The sequence below is a fragment of the Halyomorpha halys genome, unplaced genomic scaffold (assembly GCF_000696795.3).
Source record: "Halyomorpha halys isolate HHAL.00 unplaced genomic scaffold, Hhal_1.1 Scaffold2077.1, whole genome shotgun sequence".
In the NCBI taxonomy this organism is placed as follows: Eukaryota; Metazoa; Arthropoda; class Insecta; order Hemiptera; family Pentatomidae; genus Halyomorpha; species Halyomorpha halys.
In genome coordinates, this window is record NW_027110586.1 from 234,641 (window position 1) to 260,537 (window position 25,897).

General features: G+C 30.1%; 2 protein-coding genes across 2 annotated transcripts in view; one reads left to right on the forward strand and one right to left on the reverse strand.

Annotated features, from left to right (window-relative positions):
- LOC106691097 (neuronal acetylcholine receptor subunit alpha-7) overlaps nucleotides 1-16,246 on the reverse strand; it is a gene marked incomplete at its 5' end in the record, with an annotated part of 57,300 nt that extends 41,054 nt beyond the window's left edge. Inside the window, 2 exon segments of the mRNA XM_014436757.2 lie at nucleotides 6,875-7,029; nucleotides 16,110-16,246. Coding sequence (XP_014292243.2) covers nucleotides 6,875-7,029; nucleotides 16,110-16,246 — 292 coding nt within the window.
- On the forward strand, nucleotides 4,721-6,852 carry LOC106691100 (ADP-ribosylation factor GTPase-activating protein 3). Its single transcript, XM_014436760.3, has 2 exons — nucleotides 4,721-5,320; nucleotides 6,358-6,852. The coding sequence occupies exons 1-2, from the start codon at nucleotides 4,921-4,923 to the stop codon at nucleotides 6,777-6,779; spliced, it is 822 nt and encodes a 273-aa protein (XP_014292246.1). The 5' UTR covers nucleotides 4,721-4,920; the 3' UTR covers nucleotides 6,780-6,852.
- Nucleotides 16,247-25,897: the final 9,651 nt, after the last annotated feature.

Here is a 25,897-nt window from a genome sequence, read left to right on the forward strand (position 1 = left end):
ATTATCGGTTACTGCATATCGATATCAAAATATCGGATATCGGAGACAAAATATCGATATTTCGATAATATCGATATCGATATCCCATCCCTAGTAGAGGGGGCGCTAGTCATTAATAATCCTAATGCTGAAGATAACCCATGTGCAAGATAATATTTCCTCGGCCTGCGAGATCTTAGAATCTTTTAAATATGGTGCAATTCATTAGTGTACTTTCATTAGATATAAATCGGAAATCTAAATAATTGGTATACGTCATTGTACCAGTAAAATAACACATTGCACTGGAAATCGCTTGCTACATAGAAATTTAAATAAAAAATTATTAACTAGACTAAGCTACTTTCTTAATATTGAATTTTCATAAATTTGTTCAGGACCGGATTCAAAAGTATCGTTGCTAAATACTTTTTTACAGAGGTGTATATATAGCGTAATGTTCCGTCGACCATATCTAGCATTGATGGTTAAAGCTCAAAAACAATTTCGAATATGCTATGTGTTTTACACCCTGCAAAACATCTGAATTACCCATTTCTATCGCAGTCTACTGATAGTTACTATAATTTAATCTGAAAATAAGTGTGTAAGGATATATTCATATATTCTTCAGAAGAATAATTATTATGAAGGATGTAGGCTGGCAGAAAAATTGCAGCCAAAAGGCGGGTCTTATGTTGTATACAGGGACGTAGCAGAGGAATAGGAGCCAACAGGTAGACATTAAAATGACATTCAGACATTCCTATTAACCTCAACGTAAATCTAAGCTCTAAGGCCACCACTTTTTGGCTTCACTTTTGCTTTTTCATGAAGAGTAAGGTCACACAACTCACTGATATATTACAATCGTTGTGGGTTTTAGCCTACACTATGACCTTTCTTATTAGTGTATGTCTTTCCTCGCTTCTTAGCGAAAACTGATCAGTAATAGGATAGATCCTGCTGCAATAGAAAACGCAGTAATAGTAATGAATACATCTGCAGATAATTATAGAAGTTAGTTTTTACCACTCAACATGAAAATGCATTTCTGGTGGCCAAAAATTCTTACTTCATATTTGTTAAAGAAACGAATTAGGTCATTTTTCATACAGCGCTTATATTATATTATATAATATGGCAAATTATATTATAACTACAAAGTTATGATAAACAAATTAAAGAGCTGTAATTTTGTGTCGATTGACTGAATAATCCGTTCTAGTGGTATGCCACATACTGCAAACCGTCGTTAATAAAAAACAGAAGTTTTTTTTTTACAAATGTTGCGAAAACTGAAATATTGTACGATAAATGAGGCCATACTTTACACGGAACGTATTTCTGGTGGTCTTGCGGTCTTTCTAAATAGATAAATAATTTGATTAAGTCAAGAATTGTATCGTTTACTTTTTTGGATTTCACCTATAGCTCCTAAAAGTTGAATCGTAGAGAAAAAATGTATAGTATAATAAATTGAGAGCATTGAATTCTACGATGGAACAGCATAACAACGTAATAATATGTTCAACCTTCTTCCAACCTCAGATTGGAATCTAGCGAAAAGATAAAATAAAAACTTTTTTAACACAAAAAATTTTGAAATTAGATAAAAAAATATAATCGATCATGAAAAAAAACTCTCAGAGGGAGGATGGGGACATACTTTTCTTTTACCATTGACTATTCGAATATTCTGGGAAAGAAAATAAATCACTTTATTTTGTATTATAAATTTTAACCCCTGAATTTTTAGGTATTGTATATTTAAAACCACATGATAACGATGTCTTACCCTTCATTATTGATGTCGATTTCTGTTAGTTTTGATGATAATTGACTCAGAAACAAAATTAAAAACTGACCTTATTCTCTGATCTACATATACGGGTTAGCACGATCAAGTATCAAGTCCAATTCACTTGTGTTTCAACTTAATAATCTCAAAACTCTTAAAAGTTTAATAAGTCAACAGCTCTTAAAACTATGAGCAGCCTCAGGAACATCATGTTACGTATAAATGGTGTGAATATAAATGCAGACATGAAAGTTGTTTTTGCCCAACTAGATCTGACATTGGCTGAATTATTAACTTATGGTGCTCATTAAGCGTTGGATTTAATCCTCTTTAATACCATTTACCATAACTTTTCGTTGCGATACATTTTTGAGGCGTTTACTGTAAAACTCTCACTAATTAGCCGATTAATTTAATAAAGTTATAATTTAATAAAAGTAGCTAAAATGATATAAAAAATAAGAGAACATCTTCGTTATTAAGCCCCACTTAATAATTCAGTCAATTAAACTGAATTAATGATAACCATTACTTATTTTTAAACAACAGCCAAAATTGTTCATTAAAAAAAACCTGATATTAACATTACCATGTTAATGCCTTCGTACACAATTCAGTTTTTTTGACAGAGCTCTGACTTGAGGGCTGCCAGAGACATGACAGGCTGTAGAGGCTGTGTCTAGTGTGTAAACATTGTGAAATCTTCGCCCATGTAATTTTTAGATCTCTATCCCATTGGTTGAACGTGGTATCCAAGTAAAATCTTCAAGTGCAAGTTTATTTTAGTGTGTTAGTATTGTTTTTCGTTTAGGTTTATTTTTTTATCCTTTCCTTCTGTAATGTTGATGTTTGATGATAGTGAAAAAATAGAATTTTCGATTGATTTCACACCTAGATTAATCACAACAAAGGAATCAAGAAAAGATGAAGAGTAATTTTGAGCCTTGCTCTGAAGAAAAGAAAAGGAGATTAATTAATTATAATATTATGGATTAATTATATTATAATTGTATGGAACATAACCATTAAGAGATATAAGGATGTGTATAAATAAATAAAGTAGTTAATGATAAAGTGCATTGGGATTGGATTTTGAGGATATTAAAATAAAGTGGAGAAACTTAAAATGCCTATTTCATGGAAAATTATGAAAAATTACAAATTGGTCATGGAGCTGGAGAGTATTTTGTCAGTCGATAGAGATATGTAGACATTTGTAACAAATGAGAATTTAAAAGAAAGAGAAACACTGTGTGAATGAATATACTAGGTGTTTCAGGGTTAAGTGGCTAAACTAAAAATATGAATTTACTCTGAACGTATGTCCGCAAACGCTTGGCTTAGGAGATATTCACACCTAAAGATTTTCACTGTAATGAATTATTTAGGTTATATGAAATAAATAAAACTTATTTATTTGTTCCAACTACTTTATTAATTCAACGTAAATATTAAATCCATATTAAATGTTGTTTAAAGTGATTTCGTTGAGCATTAAGACAGGCTCGGCATCTTTCTTCAACAGCAGCAGTGGCATAACGGCACTGGATATGTTATTGTTTTACAAGATCAATTATCCTTCTTCGTAAGGAACTAAGATCATTGACCGGCCTTGCATAGAATTAGCAAGACTGGGGCAGCATTGGCATTACCATTGCAAAAACCGTACACAAACACCATATAGGGATATTTACCATTAGCATAAATTGAAGATACACTGATGAGTACTCTGCGAAAGCCTCTTACAAATTGACAGTTCCCAATGCTAACTCCTAATAGTATAATTCCTTATGTTGCCAATAGTTTTTATGAAGTTAGGGATAAAAGGCCATATTAGTAGTCAATCTAATCCATCTCCTAAAGCGTTTGCGGACGCTGTTTATACCTTCACGTTGAACAACATTTAATACGGACATTAATGTTTACATTTAATTAATAAAGTAGTTAGAACAAATAAATAGGTTTTATTTATTTCATATAACGTATATAATTTATAACAATGAAAATCTTTAGGTGTGAATATCTCATTAACAAAGCGTTTGTGGACATACCTTCAGAGGAATTTTTTTCTTGTTTTGAGATTCTTAGTTCATATTTTCAATTTGAGCACTTAACCCTGAAACACTCTGTATACCAGCCCACTACTTAACCGGTTCTCTGGATTAAGCTGTCGGAATAAGTTCTGAGGAAACGTTAAGTTTGTGAAAGCAAAATAACTAGCTTTGTAACTCATATTAAAAACTTCATTTCATCATTCAAAAAGACCATTTCCACACTGAAATTCAGCGAACACTGAAATTAAAATAATATAAATATAATATTTTAATATAAGGTTTAAAATATAAATACAATTGTTCTATATTCAATTTAACTTGATCATATATTAATATACAAATCGCCTTAATGTTAAGGTATGTATTAGATTTTAATTTTTAACAAATATTGTAGTTAAATTAATTGTAGCACTTTTCTTTGACACTTCAGACTAGGACGAGTAAATGGGGCCCCAATATAATTTGAACATAAAATTTGCTTCTTGATTATCTTGAAAATAATCCTTGGTCCAGAAAACTCTGTAACTTTCTTTCTTTATTTTTTTTTTTGTTTTTTTCTTTTACTCCAAGAATAAATAAACCACAACTTCTGTCCATTTGTGCAGTACTTACAAATTTTACCAGACTTCCTGGTCTCAGACACGTTAAGACATGGTCAAACTTAAGCTGACGACATAGATATCAGCTGGGGCTTACTGGCAACGCCACAGTCAGAGAAAACAGCTTTCGATTTTCTACTGTTACATTACTAATAATATGATAAGAAGACCTTTTGTAATATAAAAAAAAATCGTTATGCTTTAATAATTGTGTAATTAACCTATTAGCAATCATCTGTTCCTATATTTTATGACAAATCGTAGTTCAGAATAATATTTTTCAACAGTTGTTTACATTTGGAAATATATTCATAACAATGAGCTAGTAAATCTGATATTTTAAAATTCTTTGAAATGGACAATAAGATTGGAAAATGGTTTCATTTTAAAGATGTTTAACATACTAGAAGTCACATTTTTTGTTTAGATTATTATACTAATTTTATGTAATAAGATATCAATTATAACCCGTGGGCGTTTGACAACTATGGATCTTTACCAACCTTTACCGAGTTCCTGCTATTTAAATACAAGCAAAAATACTACTGTAGTGAAGTCCAATCAGAGCTCATTGTCGCCAAAATTGCAAAGAAGAAAACAAAGGTTGCATTTGGGAGCTAAAAGAGTCGACCCGTCTTTGTTCCTGATGCTAGAAAAAGAAAATGAAAAGAAAATACTTACTGATACAGTGAATGATAAATCATATGTAGAAGTCAGAAAAACCTTCTCAAAGTCCGTTTCGACTGAAGAACAAGACAGTGAAGAAGAAGGAAGCAATATTTCAAAACATGAATCCAACACACACGAATCCTATTTACTTCAGAGCAGATCGGAAAAAGTAAAAACTGCAGAGCACTGTGCGACACACAGTGTAAGCAGGGATGATTGTGAGTGTTAACATTTTTATGTTTACTTTCCATTTTTTTTTAAATATACTGTATACTATAGTCAAAGTACGGCGGACAATAATTTGATTGCGATTAAAGAAAATTTGTCAGTTTTATTTTTAAAATTTGCAAAAGATGTATTTCAGAAATCATTGATCCATTCAGCAAAGGTTTAAAAAGTATGTCTTCATAGAAGTATTGTTTTGAACGCTCAATCCAAATTTTTAATTTGAAAACTCTTTTGTGACTTGACTATTAATTCCAAATTGATTTTTTATTATTAAATTGCGAGGTGTTCTGTTGTACATGAATAAATGTTATTTCTGGCTTACGGGGAGTGAGGGGGCTATATTAAAATAGGTAACCAACCTTTGGCCAAAGCGACAAGTATTAATGTATCAAGTTTTGAATATTTATAAACTTCAACTTCACTAACAGCCAATCAAAGTTTTTAAATATACATGAAAGTGTATTTATAAGATAAGTTACGCCATTTCTGTTTAATGGTTTTTCCAAATGTTTTTGCTTACCGCTAGGGAAGTAAATAGTTTAGGAGATATATCTTGAAATTGTTACCAGGTAATTTATTTGTAGAGAGATTAAGACTAGACCAAAAAAAAGACTGTAGACATTTTTTCACTCCAAAATCTCGATAAATATTCTCGACAGATTATTTTATGACCTGACACAATTTATGATAAAATTGAGAAATTGAAGGCATGGCTGGATTTAGATGATTGTTATAAACTTTAGAAAAAAAACTTTTTATCCCTATTTAAAGTGACAGATATCAATTTTTAACTTTTGAAAATTACAAAATCCAACTTTTAGAAAAATCAAAATATTTGGACTCTATAAAAGGAGTATTATAAATTCTCTTCAAAAGAAATACCTCTTTCTTTATTATCATAGAAATGCATGAATATATTCTGAAATAGGTAATACGTATCACGTTTTAGTGTGAAGTAGCTGTGCTAAACAATTAATGTGTGTTAGTCTAATTAATCATTTGCAGTATATCTGTATTTTTCTTACAGGTTATGCGAATGCCAATGAGCAACATGCAGACAATTTATCCAGTTATCATCAGACATTTAAAAATGGGGAACCTATCAAACCGAAATTCAGCCCATGCAATACCGATGAAGCCCAAAAGAAGTTCGGTTCGGCTAAATCAATTTCTTCCGAAAGATATTTCAGCGATATAGAAGGCCCAGAAAAATATAAATCCGATCTATCAAGATTTACCAACTGTTCAGCTATATCCTCTGATGACCTCTTTAATCGGGAGTCCCAGGAGCCAAACCTGGAGGACTTGTTCTTGACTTCAGTCGACAGCATTTCGTACGAAGAACTCGCTGCCTGTCTGAAGAATGGAGTGACCAAAGTGGCCGGTAAACTTGGCTCTGCCTTGAGCAGCTTCGCTTCACGTATCCCGCATGATTTCGGAGAGTACTGATTTATTCCTGTCCCAATAAGGTTCTCAAATTTCACTAAAACAATATTAGACAATACAATACTATTCTATTGAATGGTTGATGGTGCTTTACTTACTTGTTATAAAGAATGATGTCGGGTTTCCAGACAGACTGAAATGGAAGGCGTATCACTTCTATCCCTTCGAATTCTGATATGTTCCAGGTGAGGTGATGGTCTGTCCAAATCTGTGTTAACCAGCAGTTGGTCGTCAGGATTTGATTTTTTTCATCCTTAAATAAAATAAGTTATTAATATATTTAATAATGAACAATTTTCTTCGATTTAGTTAATAAGTGGTAAACTCGACCGACATCCACTAAAAAAAAGTGGTAATGTGAAATTACAAAGATATTTCTCGACCAGCTGTTTCTTGGTTGGTAGATAATCTTAAAATTTCTCTAAAGAGTTTTTAATTTTTCACTTAACGACGTATTCACTGAGGCTACAAATTTATGATTGTAGATGTTAATAATGTAAAAATAATTTCATTACTTTTCTTCTTTCTTTTAGATCAATTGTAACTAACTCAGAATACAAATTGGCAATTAATTTTTTTTAATTAGTGAACCATTTAGAACAATAAATATAAATAAAATGAATAAATAATGTATTTTATTTTTTATAATTCGTTTCATTGATAACTTTAAGCTCATAGTATACATTCGTTATAATTTAGATTCCTAGATCCAACCGTAGAAAAATTATAAAAAATAAGAACTCCAATGAAACTAGAGTGGAGTTTGAAACACAATAAATAAATTAATAAGTCATTTTCTATATAATAGAAAATAACACCCTACTTCAACATACCAGAGAAAAGAAGAAATAGCCAATGAAATATTAAAATGGTATAAAGGAGACTGAACCGACACTAGTGAATAATTCAACATATACAGAAAAGCAAGGATTTCTAAAATCCATCTTTTTATTAGAGGAAATCTGGGGAAAAGAATAAAAAAAAAAAAAGGAACTATAGAAAGAATATTTACTGATTCTGATCTACAACTAAGAATGAAGAGTCCTTGAATCTCACACATTCCAAATAGTTAAGTATTTATGCTAATTTATCAAGCTTAATCATGGAGTGAGATAAAAAAATAATTTTAAACCTAGTTAAATATGAATATGATTAATTTCAAAATGGCGAGTAATTTTAAGTCACGGTGTTTTTAGTGGGAATCCTTGGCTGTAGGAATTTCCCATGCATCTGAAAGTCCTATGCATCTGTAAGCCCTCTGCATTACCTATTTATTTGAGTTTCTTATGATAATTATAATTACCCAATTTGTCTCACTCAATCCCATAAATTTTATGGGTAACATGGTATACTTTTATGACGTTATGACATCATATTTAGGTGCGGGATTATAAAAACATAAGTTGATTATAAGTATGATTGCGCTGATTTATGCCACCAGTATTTTTTTTTATCCCTCGACAACTTTTAAATTTTGCATATTTGGAGAAAATAAATAAAAATAGCTGTTGAACTAACTGGTAACACGGCAAGAACATGGCTGCCAGTAGTCCGTTATTGATATCTAAAGGGTCATCAATTTATTTTGTATGCTGTGCCTTATCGATAGTAAAGTTTATTTATATTTCATCCACATTAACTAATTATTATTTAGCAAAGTTCAGTTACTATGTTTTACTATTTTTATAAGTAGTTTTTCTCGTAGATTGAAGATCAAATACACAATAATTTTTAAATCATTACCTTCGAAATATTGGTAATTACGTTATCTAATAGAAATATACATAAAAATGGCAAGTTACAGAAAATTGTATTTTCCCTTAATATATTTTCTGAAAACACAATTTTATAGATATCCTTTTTCTTTATATTTCTATTAAACGTGCACACACACATCTATATTAAGAATCGAGAAATTTGAAAGTGCAACTAAGAAAGCGATCTGGTATATAAGCCTTAACACAAGGAGACAAGGAGAAGAACTAACATTGAACTGCATGCAAAGACAGGTCAGACAATATCTCATGATATGAAGACCAGGAGATTTACATTGGCGGAACATGTGGTTCGAAAGCACTCCAACTGTACGCCTACAAACAACAATGAAGTCCACTGTAGTTTGCGAGTGACCACTATAGCAAGGCAGCTAACTAGGAAGAAGTAGCCCAAGACAGATAGACGTGGAGACGAATGGTTCAGGCGGCCAAAGATCTTCAAGGTCTGTCGAGCCAACAGGAAAAAATTAATTTCATTGTCATTTCAATGTCATTTCTAAAAATTAGTTTGATTAAGTAAAATACAATCAGGTATGTTCTAGGTTCTAGGTATTGTAGGTGTTTATCCCTGAACAATTTTCCAGACCAGGTATGGCTCAAAATATTCTCTTGGATATGCCTTTTTTATTTAACACCAACAAAAACAAATTGAGTTGAAATTCTCATTTTTTATCAATTCGTTTAATCAAACATTCAGTGATTTTATTTCTATAGCAAGGTGAGTTTCGTGGTAAATAATGTAGCTTTGGGTTTGAATATTGCTTTGATCTTTTTTTTTTGCCGTGCCTCCTCATGCATATCGTGAGCTTTGACGAGTAACAATTCCTTTTTTTCGTTTTAACGGCATTTCAATTAAAAACAAATTCATGTAAACCGTAATTTTTATCAGCATTCTGGTTTTAAAAGACGTTTTATATTTAGCTTTTTATTGCACAGATGCTTTTAATTATCGATTTAGGAAAGAAAATTATCCCCACCAATTACAATGGGAGTAACGGGCGGTAAATCTGATTTTTTTCATAACCTGTTCAAAGTTCTGCATTATCTTAGTGTCAACCATTCATAAAATCATTATTTTCGATTTTTGTTGAATTTAGCTTTTTCTAATGTTCATTTTTTTTATTTGGGATCAACTTCAAGGCTTCAGTAGAATATAGTATACTGTAAATCCATACATATTTGTAAGTACTTCTCGATGTACCAGTGAATAGATTTTTTTTTAGTATTAATTACGTAGTTTCCCAACCATAAAATTATGTAATCTGAGTGATATATTGAAGTTTGGAGAGGGGGAGCGGCGTGAGTGGGAGGGGAGCAATTCAACTTTGTGAAAAGAACGATCCCTAACTCCTCCACTCCAAGCTACATGCTTTATCCGGATATTCATATTCTGTTCCTTATAAAGTTACACCCCAATTCATACGAATTTTTTTCTGAAAGTATTTAGTCTAAATGAGGTTTGTTATTCACCATACGAACAAGGAATGTTGAAATAAATCAATAATTTAACAAGGAATTTTGTTTTTTTTATCAGAGAAACAGGTAAATTTTCAATATATTTAATAGGGGTATTCATGATGTTGTGTTAAATGTAAAATGTTTTACCATGTTAAATGTTATAACTATAGGATTGTGAGCATAGCCCTATTTGAAGTCATGTTAAACATTAAATGCATAAGAGCCCCTAGCGGATTTTCTCAGCAACTTGTTTTATAAGCCTTTATGTTTATAACCTCATGTTATTGTTTACTTCAAATTTGATTTAAGTTTCAGTTTAGATTTAAGCAATTTATTACAACATGCCTAGAGTGAGTGAAAAGTGGAATTTGTGCTAAAGTTTATCTTATGAGTGTCTTATTGATCTTCAAACTTGTGAGGAAGAGAATGAAGATGAGCTAATGGACAACTTTATTGAAAGTTTTTGAGTTTAGGTTGCTACTAATTTTTGAATATTTTATTGGGCATCTTTGAATAAAATTATTATGTTCTAAGAAAAATGATATCTAATAAAAGTTGTTATTATGTCTATTACCCACTTCTTTAGTATTTATTGTATTAATGAACCCATTATCCTCCTATCTTCAAACCTTATGTATTGGTTAAGAATAAAATCACTTATTTTCAGTAATTTCTTTGAAAAATTGTGTAACAAGCATGTCACATGTCAGGTAAAAGTTAATTTAAATAGCTGCAAAATGTCACTCCTTCCATGTTTCTACCCTAATTATGAGTGGAGCTATTTGTATTTAAAAAACTAGCCATTAATAATTTAGAAAACTATAGAGCTATAATTTCAAACGGGTGAACATAATTTAATAAAACTGGGATGTTCCTCTTAGGTACCAGGAACCTTTATGGAAACTACTTTGGTGTCAAATTTTATTAGATTATGAGATAATGAGGTAAAGAAGTATTTGAAATGTGTTGATTTGACATGAAATCAATCATGAACAAAAATAAAAAGCTTACATCTATTTGAGGGAGAGAGGGGTTGCTGAGGTCTGTAATGATTTCCACTTCTTATAAAGTATAATTGCTGTATTTAATTAATGATACATAAATAATAATATATACATAAGTAAGAATACATACATAATTATAAATATTTTTAAGTTCAATTATTTTGTCAATCGAACTTCTTTAAAAGCTCTAGTTTTAATTTTTTTAATTCAATTTTTTTTCGTATTTTGATTTTACGAAGCTTCAGCTTTCCTGAGCAAATCCTTTCCTTTTCAAATTCAAATCGCTCCCTATCCAACACAAGGCGGTCTGCTAATACCTCTTCTGTTTTTTATCTCCGTTGGATTATTAAAGTTATCCATTGTGATTTAATAGCAGGGGTTATGAAATAATAACTAGCACAAACACGAAAGAACTAACCTGACTCAACAAACAAAAATGGTGGCGAGCTCAACTGGTCTATTGTGTGACGTCATTCTCCATTTAACAGACCAAGTAACAGACTCTCAGCCATGTTACATGTTATTTCGTTTTACCAGGGCCAAAGAAGGCAATCTTGAGGTCGATTTGAAACACTAATGCTTAATTAAAAAATAAATTGAAAAGTAGGATTTTAAACATAAATCAAAATTTTTACTGAAGAACAAAATCTATAACAAAGAAATTAAAGAAAAAAAAATATTTTTTTCGATAACCTAACTTTAAATGAGCAAAATATCAAATATTATATACATATATATATAATTTTATGGGGAATTGCGTAACTAACAAAAAAATATATACAAAAATAAATTAAAACAGCAAAATATGAAATGATTTAGAGATTTGGAAAAAAAAATTAATACCTTACAATAAGATTTTTATTTTTTCCACAATAATTTAAGTTTCGGACAAAATGAAAATTATTAAAAACTTGGAAATGATTCATTCCTCAACTTAGATTTTAAACAGGTTACATTAAGAGGAAATTGATAGGGTACTATGAAATTTCGGATCCTTCCAGTTTTCAGTTTATCTAATTCTCAAGTCATTTAGCGGTGCAAGCAGCATTTGATAGAGCCTGAGTGCTTTCTGTAATCTTTTGTGTTAATATATTTAATGATTTTTTTTTTTTTGTAGGAAGTAATGAATCGATCCTGTGACAGCCTCGTCCAATATCCAAGCACATCTCACCCCGATCGAGCAATGATGTAACTAATGGCGAATGTCACCCACATGATTTTTCCCTCCGCCGCAGCTTCTATCCAACTGTTCTTTTTAAGCTTGTTTAATATGATTCAGCCAACTTTACCGACTACTCATCAGGATCTCTCATCTCTCAATAGAAAACAAACCTCTAATTTATTAGACTATCCTAAGACCTAATCTGGACTTCCAGTATGTATATTGGAACATCAGGGAACAGCTAGTTAGACCTTTGAACATCAAATGTATTGAATCCTTCCAATCCAAAATCCTTAGAACCATAGTCATTGCACCCTATTACGTTTCCAACAGAACATTAAACAATGACCTTCATATCACACCTTGACCTCTTACTAACCAGTTCCGTATAAAACTTTCTAATCATCCTAATCCTTTGGTTCAATCCTTATCCGGTGCCACCTATCCCTACAATCCACCTCGACAGTTGAAACGGCAGTGGTCAAGAGAACTATTGTAAATTAAAATCGACAACTGGAGTTCTGACAATTCAGTTCCGCTCGTGACCATTTGCACCACGTTTGCAGCTTTGAGCACTTCCTCAGCCTCCACTGGCTCATTACCCGGTTGGGATCTCGAAAAGTCCTGCTCTACCCCTCATTAATGGGGGATAGATAGGGCTTGGGGAACCTTAGGTCGAGAGCGTTAATAATGTACATCGTAATGTAAAGATGACTAGTGCTTATTTTATTTTATTTATTTATTGCTATTTTATTTTATCCTTACTTCTTTGTGTAAATAGTTCAGTTATGTTCATTTTATTTAGCTTTCTGATCATATACTTTTAGAGATTTTTAAGTCACTTTTTTCATTTTTTTGAGATCTCGTTTCTAATACCTTAAGCAACGTTCTCTAATGAATAGTAGAAGGTATTTATTTTAGACTGATGAGCTCTATTCTCTTCTCTTAATTGTTCGTTATTTTTTTTAGGTATTGTGAAGTCCTCTTTGCTAGCCGAATCGAGAATCGATTGCGCAATTTATTAAGCTTGACATGAACTCCATAAATCGAACCTTTGTTCATCGAACGATTTTACAGGTGACAGATAAATCACCGGTACTAAATGAAAGAAAGTGGTGTATTTTTTTCTGTTTACTCGACAAGTGTATTAATTACTACGCAGTTAAAAGACAAAGGAATTGATTGGCAAAATATTTAAATATCAATTATTCGATCAATATGTTTATTTTAGACCCTCCCTTTATCCAAACGAAATTATGTCTTTTTATTTTATGCTTTTTAGGAGGTCACCTTCCATAACTGTATACATCTTTATTTATTTTAAGGTATCTTATTACGTCTAAGGTATTACTCCTATTACCAGAAATTTATTATCAACCTTAGAAAAATATTTATCCTTTAGGTAATTATTAAATTCTTTAAAATTTCAAAATCATTCATTTTTCAATACTACTAATGATGAGAGTTTGTTAATGATTATAAATAGACAACATTAAAAGGAGCCATTCGGAAAATACGACATTTACGTCCTGTCACGTACTGTTTCATTGAGGATAATTCCTAGCTCATATTGAATAGTACTTGACTAATTATTATGATTAAACCCATTATCAAGAATAGTGTAAAATTCGTAAAATAAAGTGACACCTCCGGTGAGACGATCTCAGCCAAAATGTTGCTTTGATTCCCAAAACTTAACCATCGACCGAAGGTTGACGTGGGTTCAACATAACAAATATGATCATTGCTTCTTCCTCACTACTTAAGTAAGTAGAACTCATAGTCGAATAAATGGTTCGCCAACAGTTCACGTACTCATCGCGAAGAAGAGAAATCAAAAACAGAGCTGGGTATGAGTTCTCTTTCAGTGAACTCTTCGCTACTGGCTTTTCCTGTATATAAAAATATTCTCTCAAACGTACTCCGTTGATTCCTGTGAAATATTTATTCCTGGTAAAGCATTGATTAGTTTATTGATTTAACAATCTATGGGTAATAAATTTAATCCTACACAATATAAACTGTTTATTTAAGAGACAGAGTATAACTAATATTTTTATCTGATCGAGTACTTGTCCAGTTGCACTCCCTTACACATTATGGGCAGAATTATGAAGAGAATTAGGCCGCCCCGTTCATTAACCTCCTCAAAGTAAATATAGTTCTCTCCACTCTCATCCCCAGACAAACAGGGGATGTTACATAAACGTGAGGCAGCCGGCAAATCAACTTTCTTGTTGATAAAGAAAACGTTAAAGTTCTTCTTTCTTCGAGTGCCTTTGACTCTTGTGTCTACCTCCACGTCCTCGGAACCCTTCAGAGAACAAAGTCAAGATAACTAAATGGTTTCTAGAAGGTTATATATTTGGCTAGGTGACGGGTACGTAGGTTCCTTTACGGAGTTTTAAAGTATTGATTGGCATAACAATATGAAACCAATTGTTTAACGCTATTTGATTTTTTTTTTCGATAACGATTCTTAGTAATCTACTAATAAAAAAAGAATAATCTCCACTAAAAATTATGGTTTTACCCTTAAAGTGTCGAAATTTGCACCACAAGCAGCTGTAACTTTAACCAAAACTGATTGCTCAATGTAGATTTAATGTAAGTTGTAATACCAGGAATAGATTTTGCTCAATTAAGACCAAAAAAATCAACTGACATAATTTGGCAGCAATTGAAGTCTAATATGAGCCATCTGTAATTGAAGTTTTAGGCTAAAATTATATCTGATGGCCAAAGTTCAAAACTTTTATGGTACGTAGAATAAAAAAAATAAATAAAAAGACAAACCCAATTCAGAACTAAAATCATGGTCATCCTTATAATCATCATCGAAACTCGTCATTATATTTCCATATAAAATGCCGTATGATTCGATGAAAATCCTGGCTACGTCCATGAATAAATTAATGGTATTTTATATAATGATATAAAGCTAAATCTATATAAAAAAAAACCTTGTGTTCTAATTGAGATAAAAACAAAAATATTTTTTAGAAATATTTATCGTTGTCTTTTCACTGATGAATTTTGTATTGCACTATAAAAATTCAAAATAACTACTTTTTATCATTCCTTTTGTTTAGAATTTTCGGTGTATCTTGATCTAAAGCTGATGCGCCAGTTTTAGATTTGTATGAACATTAACATGAAGTGAATCTATTAATGTAGAAATATTTTATTTTTATTTATCCATTTCCTCTATTTTTTTAATGAATCCCTTACTAGTCATTTCTGACATTGGGTGGTGGAGAAGTTTATCTACAAATAATTAACTTATTATAACCGTGGTAGAGACCCCAGGCCGGGTCTCTAGAACTGGCGCCGCTGCAGACAGGAGGCTTCAAAGTTGATGCCTTAGCTCTCTCGTCTAAAAACGGTCCCTGTATAAAGAAATAATCGGTAACTAATAGAATCCATATTCTAATTATTAAATATAATAGGATACGAATCAAGGATCATAAACAATCGTTAATAATTTTCTAATCGTCTGATTAAAAATTTTAGTTCCCAAATACTGTAATATATAATGTTTTATAATATATAAGCAGTATTTTGTGTTGCTGAATTCCTACGGATTATAGATATATATTTCAAACATAAATATATAATTGAATAGAAAACTTCCCTAAAATGGGTAATGAGGAAGTAATACATACAACACAAACTTATAGATACTTTATTTTCATTTTCATTTTATTTGTCGATCAATATTATTATTAGTATTACTGTTAAATAATATTACTTTATTGATTTTTTTAAGAGATTTTTTTTAAGAAACAACCAACCTAAGATTTCATTTATTAGTTGTCAGTTTTTACTACAATATTCTAGAAATACAGGCATTATTTTCTAAATAAATTCATGGTATTGTCTATTATTGATGCAAATAATAACTCTATACTGCTACTGAAACTTAGATACTTACAACATCTATTATGTGATGTATAGAGACTCCAAAAATAACTTTTAATGGCTCGGAGTAATTCAGGCTGGGCCTCACTGCTGAGTTGTATCCTTTCAACAGCCTCTGGGTAAGTTTGTATTCAACATCATCAGCAACTGCTGTAACAGATTTAGAACATGAGGTAGAATTATCTATGTGGTTATAATCAAGGGATTTGAACTGTACAGATATTGTATGCGAAATAAATTAAAAAATATTAAAATAATAGATAATTTGAAGAATAAGTATTAAGCTATAAAGCCATAAAACCATCAAGCAATAAAATAATAATTATAAATTAATAAATAATTCAAACATACTAAACAAAACTGTTTGAAACATTGCTAATTTTTTATGATGTTTATCTTAAACTTAAATACATACATGTAACTCTATCTAAAGTATTTTGTTTGTGAAGTAAGTTTTCTTCTTCTTTATTTTTTATTTTTATGGTTAGCGAAGAAATCCTAAATTGAATTTCTATTTTTAGTCAATGTTTGGTTACACACGAAGCACATAGGCTCTACAGAGAATTAATAAATAAAATTCATACAAACAAAGAAACAGTAGAGGAAGTTGGAGAAAGAAAAAAATGCTGGAAAACGTGATGGCGATGTTAAGTGTTAAAATGAAGTTATCTCGACTGTTTGGTGTCCCCAGTGCTGTAGATCTTTCTTATTTGTTTTGAGCAAAAAGTCATAGTTTAAAAAAATTTATTGTTGAAACCATTTAAAAGAAAACTTTACTTTTATTACTTATGGAGATGAAGACAATTAAAGCTACTTGGAACAAGGGGCGTTCCAAGTAGCTTTAATTGCTATTACTCAACTATTCCTGAACATGAAATTATTTATTTTTAAATTTTTTTTTGTTAAATAATTGGTACATATAAACATTGCTCCACTGAAATTAAAAGTTTTGTAACTTTGAGTGTGGCATTTCAGTGGCAGTGAAAGGAACGAATGAACTGGGAGGGAAAGAATATAAGTATAAGATTATTGAGTGTTAAGAGCAGTTGAAGAATAAGCTTAGGTCTTTGTTATTTTTCTTTCTCCTCATCTCATTCTCTGTCAAATATGTTCTAACTTTTACTGCCAGATTTCTTCATCTAGAAGTATTATGGTAAATATTCTCATGAGGTTTTCAAATTTTATCTATAATTAAGAAGCGAATTTCAGTTTTAATCACTTATTTCTTTCTTAGGCAAAATTTTCGGAAGTGTAAATGAAGATACTTTGCACCATAAATTGGAATACTTTGCTGCAGTAAAACTGTTCTCATTTGTGGCCAACTTTGGTAATCATACTATAAGCATCATTGTAGAATATATTTTTTGTAGTTAGTTTAACCAAATATTTTTTAAAGGGTACAGTAAAGGAGTCACTTATTTCAACCAATTTTCCTTTTTTGGTGATTTTAATTCTAAAAAAAATTGGACATGTGTTCGTTCAAGTACCCAATTTCTCATATTATTATTTTCTGCCTATGTTTGGTATAGAGTTCGAAGTCATAACCGAATTATTTTTGTATTTGTAGGATATGATAAAAATATTGCTGAGTGCATTAAATAAGTGTTTACTTAATTATTATTAAAAATCATTTTCGGGTGATGTTTGTTGCCCACATCTGCTATTTAGAGGTTTTTTAAAAGATAAGTAAGTAAATAAGTTGATATCCGTACCACCTCAAAAAACATTAAATAAGAATTTTTCAATAAATCGAGAGAAAAAGGGGTGGGACCAAATTTCACAATAAATAATAATAATATCTTGCAACAATTTGAACCTTTTCATTACATGCCTTTTTTATTAAGTAACCTGTAGAGAACACGACAAAGATTATTGTTCTTTATTAATTGAAATACTTAAATAAGGGGGAGGCAAAATTTTCCTCCACCCGGGTAGCTGACACCCAGGCTGCGCCAATGTATTTTAGAAATTTCACAGGTATGAAGAGAAATATGTTTAAAAATGTTCAATTAAAAGCACTGAAACATTACAGTATAGTTTATTATTATTATTATTATTATTATATTAAAATATTTAATAACTGATGGAAATTCAGGTAACGGATAATTGAGAGGTATGCATTGTTTAAACTTTTAGATGATTCTTATTTTATTCCAAATGACTTTTTTAATAATCTTCATTGATATTTAATGTTTATCATTAATATTGAAATCTGAGATGTTTCTCACAACAATTGTAATACTGATTAGATAACATTTCAAATAATCGATTATTTGAAATATATCGATTTTAAGTATATAGAGTATTTTAACATTCAACAGAATGATGCTACCACACATTGTTCGTCACCAAGAAGAGGGTCGAAACCGCAAGCACAAAAACGTGATATGTGATCCTGATGATAGATTTCTGTTTGACATTTACCAATCAAAAATCATTTCATAATGATTCTCAACCTCATACTGCCACATTACAGCATCGTAAAATGATCCTAATAAATTACAGATTTTTTAGTTTTTCAGTAATTACGTGTACTGAACATATGGTTTGTCTGTAAGAACAACAGAAACTTTGTTAAATTGACTTTATTGAGTAGGTGGTCTCAAAAATACAAACATCTCCATTTTTGAGCCTGCCAATATAATAAAATAAATTTTTCTGGTCCTGCGATTTGTTTTTGTCTAAATATACCTAACTTTATTTTTGATTTTTTTCAGAATGAATAATCGTATTCCTAAAACTTAATTTTTGAAAGAAAAATCTTAGGGAAGAAGTTGAGAAAAAAAAGTTAAAGAACATTATGTTTTTTAAATTAACTAATTAAAATCGTTTTTTAAAAAAAAATATTTTTATGTTTTAAATATTGACTATTATTAGTGTTCTCTTTGTACTACAGTAGCCCTCCTTCCCGTACTAAGTTATCCCTAGTTTCCATAAGAATTTCCTGCGAAATACTAAACATATAATAGGAAATTCACAGATAAGTTTGATTATCTGGAGTCGCCATTAGTTTTTCAGCTAAGGATCGGAAGACAAATAGTTTTTTAAATAATTTGAATCATTGAGATTCCAGTTATCTGTAACTGAATGTGGTATGGTAACAAAGCTACTTGTTGTCTATGAGGAGTTAGTTCAAAAATTCAAACCAATTTATTTTTCAGGGTAATTTAGATTTTTCTCAGTTCTGAACATAAATAGTATCAAGGGCACTAAAAAAGATCCGTTGTGGCTTCCAATTTTTTTTTAAATTTTCTTTTATCCTATATTGAACAATCGCTTATATTAATGAAAGTATAATAAGATAATAATTAAGATCTTTACAAATAAATAATTAAATAGAATATTCGGACCAAAGAAAGATGAGGGCCACAAATGAAAATGTAATATAGCTACGCAATGTGGAATCACGAATAATACAACTGGTATATATGATTTAAGTTAGAACATGTTGAAGGTTGAAACAACGCACAGCGGGATATGTCCTCAATCTAGCCAACCTAAGCTACTTCTTCGGTTTAATTGTTAATAATTTTGTTTTAATGATGAATGCGCAATTTTAAAAGCGATGCACATGTAAGATTAAATTTCATGAAACTTATTATATAACACTCTTGTTTGATTACTAATATTAAATCTAGCCTACGTAAAATGGAATATTGGTCGTTTTCTCGAACATAATACAAGAAAATACTTTAACATAGTTATCAATTATTTTTCAATGCAGAATAATATCAACGAAATGATATTACATTTTCAAGAATATGATGATGACACATTTCGAAATGATCAATGTTAAAAAAATTAGAAAAATAGATAAAAATGATTTTTCATAAACTAATGTATTTCTTAATTTGTTTACAAGCCTTCCTCTATTTTTAGTTATTTATTTAGCAATAATGAATAAGAAGCACCTTTTGTGCAGTTATCAAATATTACAGCTCGTCTCTTTCTGAACAATTGTCTTAGTTTAGCAAAATAAATAATTTCAGGTTATTCATGATTTCAGTAAGCTCTCTACTTGAATGTATTTTCTCCTTTGGTGTCTCTCAAACAATATTTTCTCATAAAAATGAACTAAATATGAAAACATCAATTTTCCTGAATACTTAAAAAGTTCAACGAATTATTAATTAAGAGATTAATGTACATTAGAAAAGAATATTCTCGAGATAAAAGGTTTCTAGCGGCTTTATAGATTATGGAATGATTTCTTACACCTACTTAGGAATAAACTCTCCCTGACTCTTTAGGGAATATAAAAAATGAATTATCGAATAATGCAAATACCGAAATCTTTACATCCGCCCTATATCATATTTTAAAGAAACTATTTTATTTTTTTATATATTTACATTCCTAATATTTCGAAATCCATAACCATTAAATATTAACAATTGTTTTGATCAATAAAATACTGACATATTCACACCATCAATTTTTATATTGACAATACTCGATTTACTTCTTCAAGCAAGTACTTGGTTGACTTACCTAAGATCAACCAATATGTTCATATCTGATGCCTACATCTATCATAATTTAACTTTAACTACTTCCACCCCTTCTGAGTTTAAAAACCCAGTTTTGACAGGCTAAGGTCCATAATGGTAAATGTCTTTTAACGTTCTAATCAAAGCTAATTTAATGTGCTATAAAGTAGTTTATTATGTTTATCTTCGTAGGTATAGTAGTTTTCATCATTTAAACGAAATGAATTCACAAAATGTTGATTTTTAGCTCTTCGGACGAACATTTTTACTTATGAAAAAATATATATCAGGAACCATAAGACAGATGTCTGCCAGCACTCAAATTAAAGCTAGTTAAAGGTACTATAAAGTATTTTATTGCTTGCAACTTCGTAGGGACAGTTTGATGATTTTCGAATATAAATATGGGTTTTCACCTGAAATTTTGTTCAAATCAATTTATTTTAGCAAATATCATGAAAACTACTACCACTCAGTGTATGCTTAAAACATCGTGTATTAATGTAATTATGCTTATCCCCACAGGTATTTCTCCAAAAATACCTATGGAACGATTGTTGAACAGGAAATAAGCTGATTTCTTAAACGTAATCAAACTTTGGTTCGATGGGTTGAACGAAACGTAAGTAGAAGAATCATTTCAGATCTGACCTTCTGGCATTTCGTTCATTGGTTGTAAGAATTGTAGGTAATATCGGCATTGAATCTTCGTGTACATTAAGCTCTATTACTGTAGTCGTAAAACACAGAATTTATTAACACGCTAGTTTTATATAGGTCATGGCATTACACTAAACACCCTACTGCCAAAAGAAAACGAATAAAGTTGTAGTATTCCGCTAGGATTTTCTCTTCAAAGAGGACCGACATTTTCTCTCAGCTGTCCCAGTCTTCAGATATAATTATGTTCGTTTTTCCCTCAAGAAGGTGACAGTGACACTGATAGGCCGTGGCGTGGGGTGGAGAGGGGGGTAGTATTCTTTTCTACTAGACTCCCAGTTTTATAGGCCGTCCTTTTCCTGTCCAATATGTTCCAGTAAATCATGTTAAATGATTATTTGGCCACCGAAATGTCAAAGACTGTTATTGGTTTTTTTTCGGTTCAAATTGCCCTCAGATCACAGATATTGGGTTTTAGTGGGGTAGACAAGTTTTAGTAGTACTTTAATCCATTTTCAGATTTAGTTATATGCAAATGGAACATTACCATTGCAAATAATGAATGAAAATGGGTGAGTTGGTAACTAGAATGCATCCCCTTGCAGTTAAATCATTATGATTTTTGCTGAGATGATAGATTTTTGAGATGATCTGAACCTTTGGCCGTAATAGGTCATGTGTTTTTCACGCTTTAGTATATTTTGAAATTTTAATTTATGACTTTAATTCCTGATCTCCTTTCTGAAGAGTTCATGAAATTTCCTCTGAAAATCAAAAACTTTATTGAAAGAACTACTCTAGTTTAAAAATTATTACAGGGTGCACAACACTTAACCTAATTAGATTTTTTTTTTTTTAAATCATAAATAACATTTTCCGAGTTATAATGTTTTCCCATCTACCCCAAAAATACCAACCTGTGAAAGTTTTTTACGGTAAGCCTTCAGATGGTAGCTAAATTACGTAACATGATAACTAAGCGTAAATTAAATAATAACTAAATAACTAAGAGTTATTCCAAAAAATTAAATATTTTAGATGGTTATATAATGCTATATCAATTTTACTAATCGAAGGACAAATTCAATTATTTGTTACAATGGACGTTTCGAGCTAAAACCGGCTCATCTGCAGTTTGCAGTAATATAGAATTCACATTTAACAATTAAAAAAACTATACTAATACATAAATTAGTCACATAAACCGCAGGAAAATTTGAATTCATTTTTTAAGGTTTGTTTTTACTAATTCACATCTTTATTACAAATTTTCCTTACCTCATCATTCTCCTACATTAAATATTTTATCTATCCACGGCATAAATTGTTATTTATTTATGAATAACAAAACTTTTTTTTTATATGATATCAACATATTATTTATCTAACGATATGATTTTTTATAGCATTATTTATTTAGTCCAAAACGTCCTGTAATAAATAATTGAAGAAATAAAATAAGTTGAATTTTTTCTTGAAACATTACAATTGATACTGTTATAATAAAATATTTCCTATTTTTAAAATTTATTTATTGAGATTTACAACTGTATATAAAATACAAAAAGAAAAATTTGAAATAAGATCATAATGGTATGATACAAGCATGTAGAGAAACAACCCATTGGTAGCACTCTAAAAACATTTTCACAATATAAGGTCTCGAGATTCCTATTTTTATTCCTATTTTATTTCATAAAAGATAGTATGAATAATCAATAACTAACCAGTTTCCCTTCAATGTATCGGAAAACATATGCTATTACTAATTTGTAATCATTCAATAATTGAGTAGCTCTTTCTAAAGTAGTTTAAAATAACGTTGCTTCAAATTTTTCAGTGGTAATAAAAAAATTCTTATTGACCGATTTAACATATTTTTACTTATGGACCCTATTTTACTAATTACTTATTAGTAATATATAATACAATATACAATATAATAAATGTTGAAACTTTTAATTACAGATTAACTTAACAATATTATCACACATTATGTTTAATCTTCCTTACACGCAGGTCAGGAATTAAAATCATTTAATTGATTTATTTCAAATTTATTTTGGTCTAAATTTAATAGAAAAGGGATTAAATAGGTAATTTGACATAAGCTTAGGGAAGCATATTCATAAATTAATATGATTCCTTATTGTTTTATTGTTTCATATAGTGAAATTAGTGACCTTGGCAGAATGGCCTGCAAAAAAGTTTTTAAAATTGGATGTGAGGGGTAAATTTATGTTTAAGGTATGCTTATTTATTAGTAGCAATGTTATTTGTTAAAATTGTTTACAATTTATATATAATAAATGCTGTTACTAATATTAGACAGTCCTTGAGGATGGCTGATTTGGCCATTTGTTTTTGAGACTTAACTTGGATACATATTATTTTATTTAAACCTTAAAATGAAATAATAAAATTGGTCTACTAGGAGATTATAAATTTAACATGGTCTTGACCAGTGGTTCCCAAACTGGGTGATGCGGTACCCAGGGGTGCCACAAGCGAATACCACATTCTCAAAATATTACAAAATAAAAATTCTTTTCCTTCATATTTAACGGTTCTAAGGATAATATTACTGTAATGTTTTTTAAACTCAAGAAGGGTTCCTCAATTTTTTTACCCAAGTAGGGTACCACTAATTTTGTATAGTCCAAAAAGAGTACCGTAGGGAAATAAAATTGAGAATCGCTGGGCATGACTTTAAATCTCAATAGCATTCTTTTAAATGAAAATTATCTAGTGTATAGGTTTTGGAATAATTTTATGCTTCTCTTAGATTATGAATTCCAGTTCCCGCTCAGTTAGTGGAACAGAATAAGCTGTGGGAGATGGCGACGGCTCAACGTTTCGCGGTTCAACAAAGGCCGCAACCTCTTCAGGCTCATTTCACAAAGCTAGCGATTGTTGAAGCTAATATAGTTGCTCTTCTAACTGAATCGACCGGCAGAACAAAAGACCATTCAAAGGAACAGTAGTCTTTCGATGGATTACTTTTAATAGGTAAATTTTTAACTTTGAAATTAAAAGTCAATAATAATATTATTCAAAAGGGTTGGAAAATTTATTTATTTGATCATTCTAGAAGGAAAAAAAAGTTTTGGTCTTTACTTTAGAATACCATCTTTTGGCCCAACATTAAAAAAAAAAACTTACTACATTTTTGAATATTCGGGAATATTTTGTTACCTACAAGAAATAACTATAAATATTGATTGGGACTGTTACCGTAGACAGATAAAATTGCAGATTCAATCATTAACTAAGCTTAATACAAGGCACAGCATTGGTACACTAGAAGCCTCATTACGAGATAACCTTAGCTTTCACTGCAATACAAAAATCCTCTTCAATCTTCTATTCGTAAACAACGAATCTATATCCCTACAAAATATTCGAAACACGCGAAAGAATAAATGGTAACGTACGAGGGACCAAAAATAAATTCCTTAACTAATCAAGAACATTAATTTATCAATCAAATTAATAATGATACAGAAAATAGATTTTTGGCGAGAAAAAAAATTGAGTTACACAAGGTGGGTATCTTATACAAGGGCAGATAGATACGAGATAATGATAACAAGATACAAACGTAAGGAGAAAATACCGATTATTAGCACTGTAGATAGTAAAATACAAGTAATGAGTATTAAAACCTATCAGCCCCATTACTTAGAACAACTACTCTGTTACTTCGTATAAAGTTCTTTATTTACACAATTATGGTTTGGGGCACTTGTAGGTTCGCTGTTAGAGCCCATTATTTAACAACCTATAACCAGAAAATATCCTAAAACATTGGAAACCATTATTTCAAGAACTAAAATTGACAACATTTTACTTGAAAATTTTTATCCTAAAACTAATCAATAAATTGCGGTATGAGAGACTACGAAACGACCCCATTGCAGAGAATAGTTTTAGCATTATAGATAAAACTACAGATAATAGTAATAAAAATTATTACAAATAGTAAGTATCTTAGGAATTTAAAAAAAAACCTAATCAAAGGATGATTACAGATGTTTATAAAAATGTAGATAACAATAAATTAAAAAGGGATAATAAAAAAAAAATGGAATAGAAAGATGATAGGAATAATAAATATCAACATTTTAAAATGAATTATGTACCGTGTTTACAGATAAAATTAAAAGGAAATTAATAAAATATGACTATAATAATCTTAAATTAGGTTTCTATACTAAAGATAAATTAGGTAATTATCTTAATAATATGAAAGATAAAATTGAGAAAAATGTGATTAACGAAATTTATTACCAGAATTATGAAGCGACTTACATTGGAGGAACTTCCAAAAAATTAAAAACTAGAGTTGAGCAACACAAAAGTAACTATAAAAATGTTATATTAACACAACAGCACTTGCCCAACGTAATATTAAACTAAATATGAATTTGATTTTAAAAATTCTCACATTTTTGACATAGTCACTAAAAACAATGATAACGCTATTAATTTTAAGATAGACATTAAAAATAAGTAAACATTACATAGATATTGTTTAGTAATTTAAAGTTAATCATTAGTATTGTTTATTGAAATAAATTTAATATAATAGTGTAGTAATCTAATATATTTTTAAATAAATATTGTTTAATAGATTCGTCATCTTTTATGG

Bases quoted from the DNA above. Each gene is read 5' to 3' on its own strand.
- LOC106691100 (XM_014436760.3), top strand. From the start codon at position 4,921: ATGGATCTTTACCAACCTTTACCGAGTTCCTGCTATTTAAATACAAGC. The intron at 5,321-6,357 runs GTGAGTGTTAAC...TTTTTCTTACAG, and splicing joins CAGTGTAAGCAGGGATGATT to GTTATGCGAATGCCAATGAG.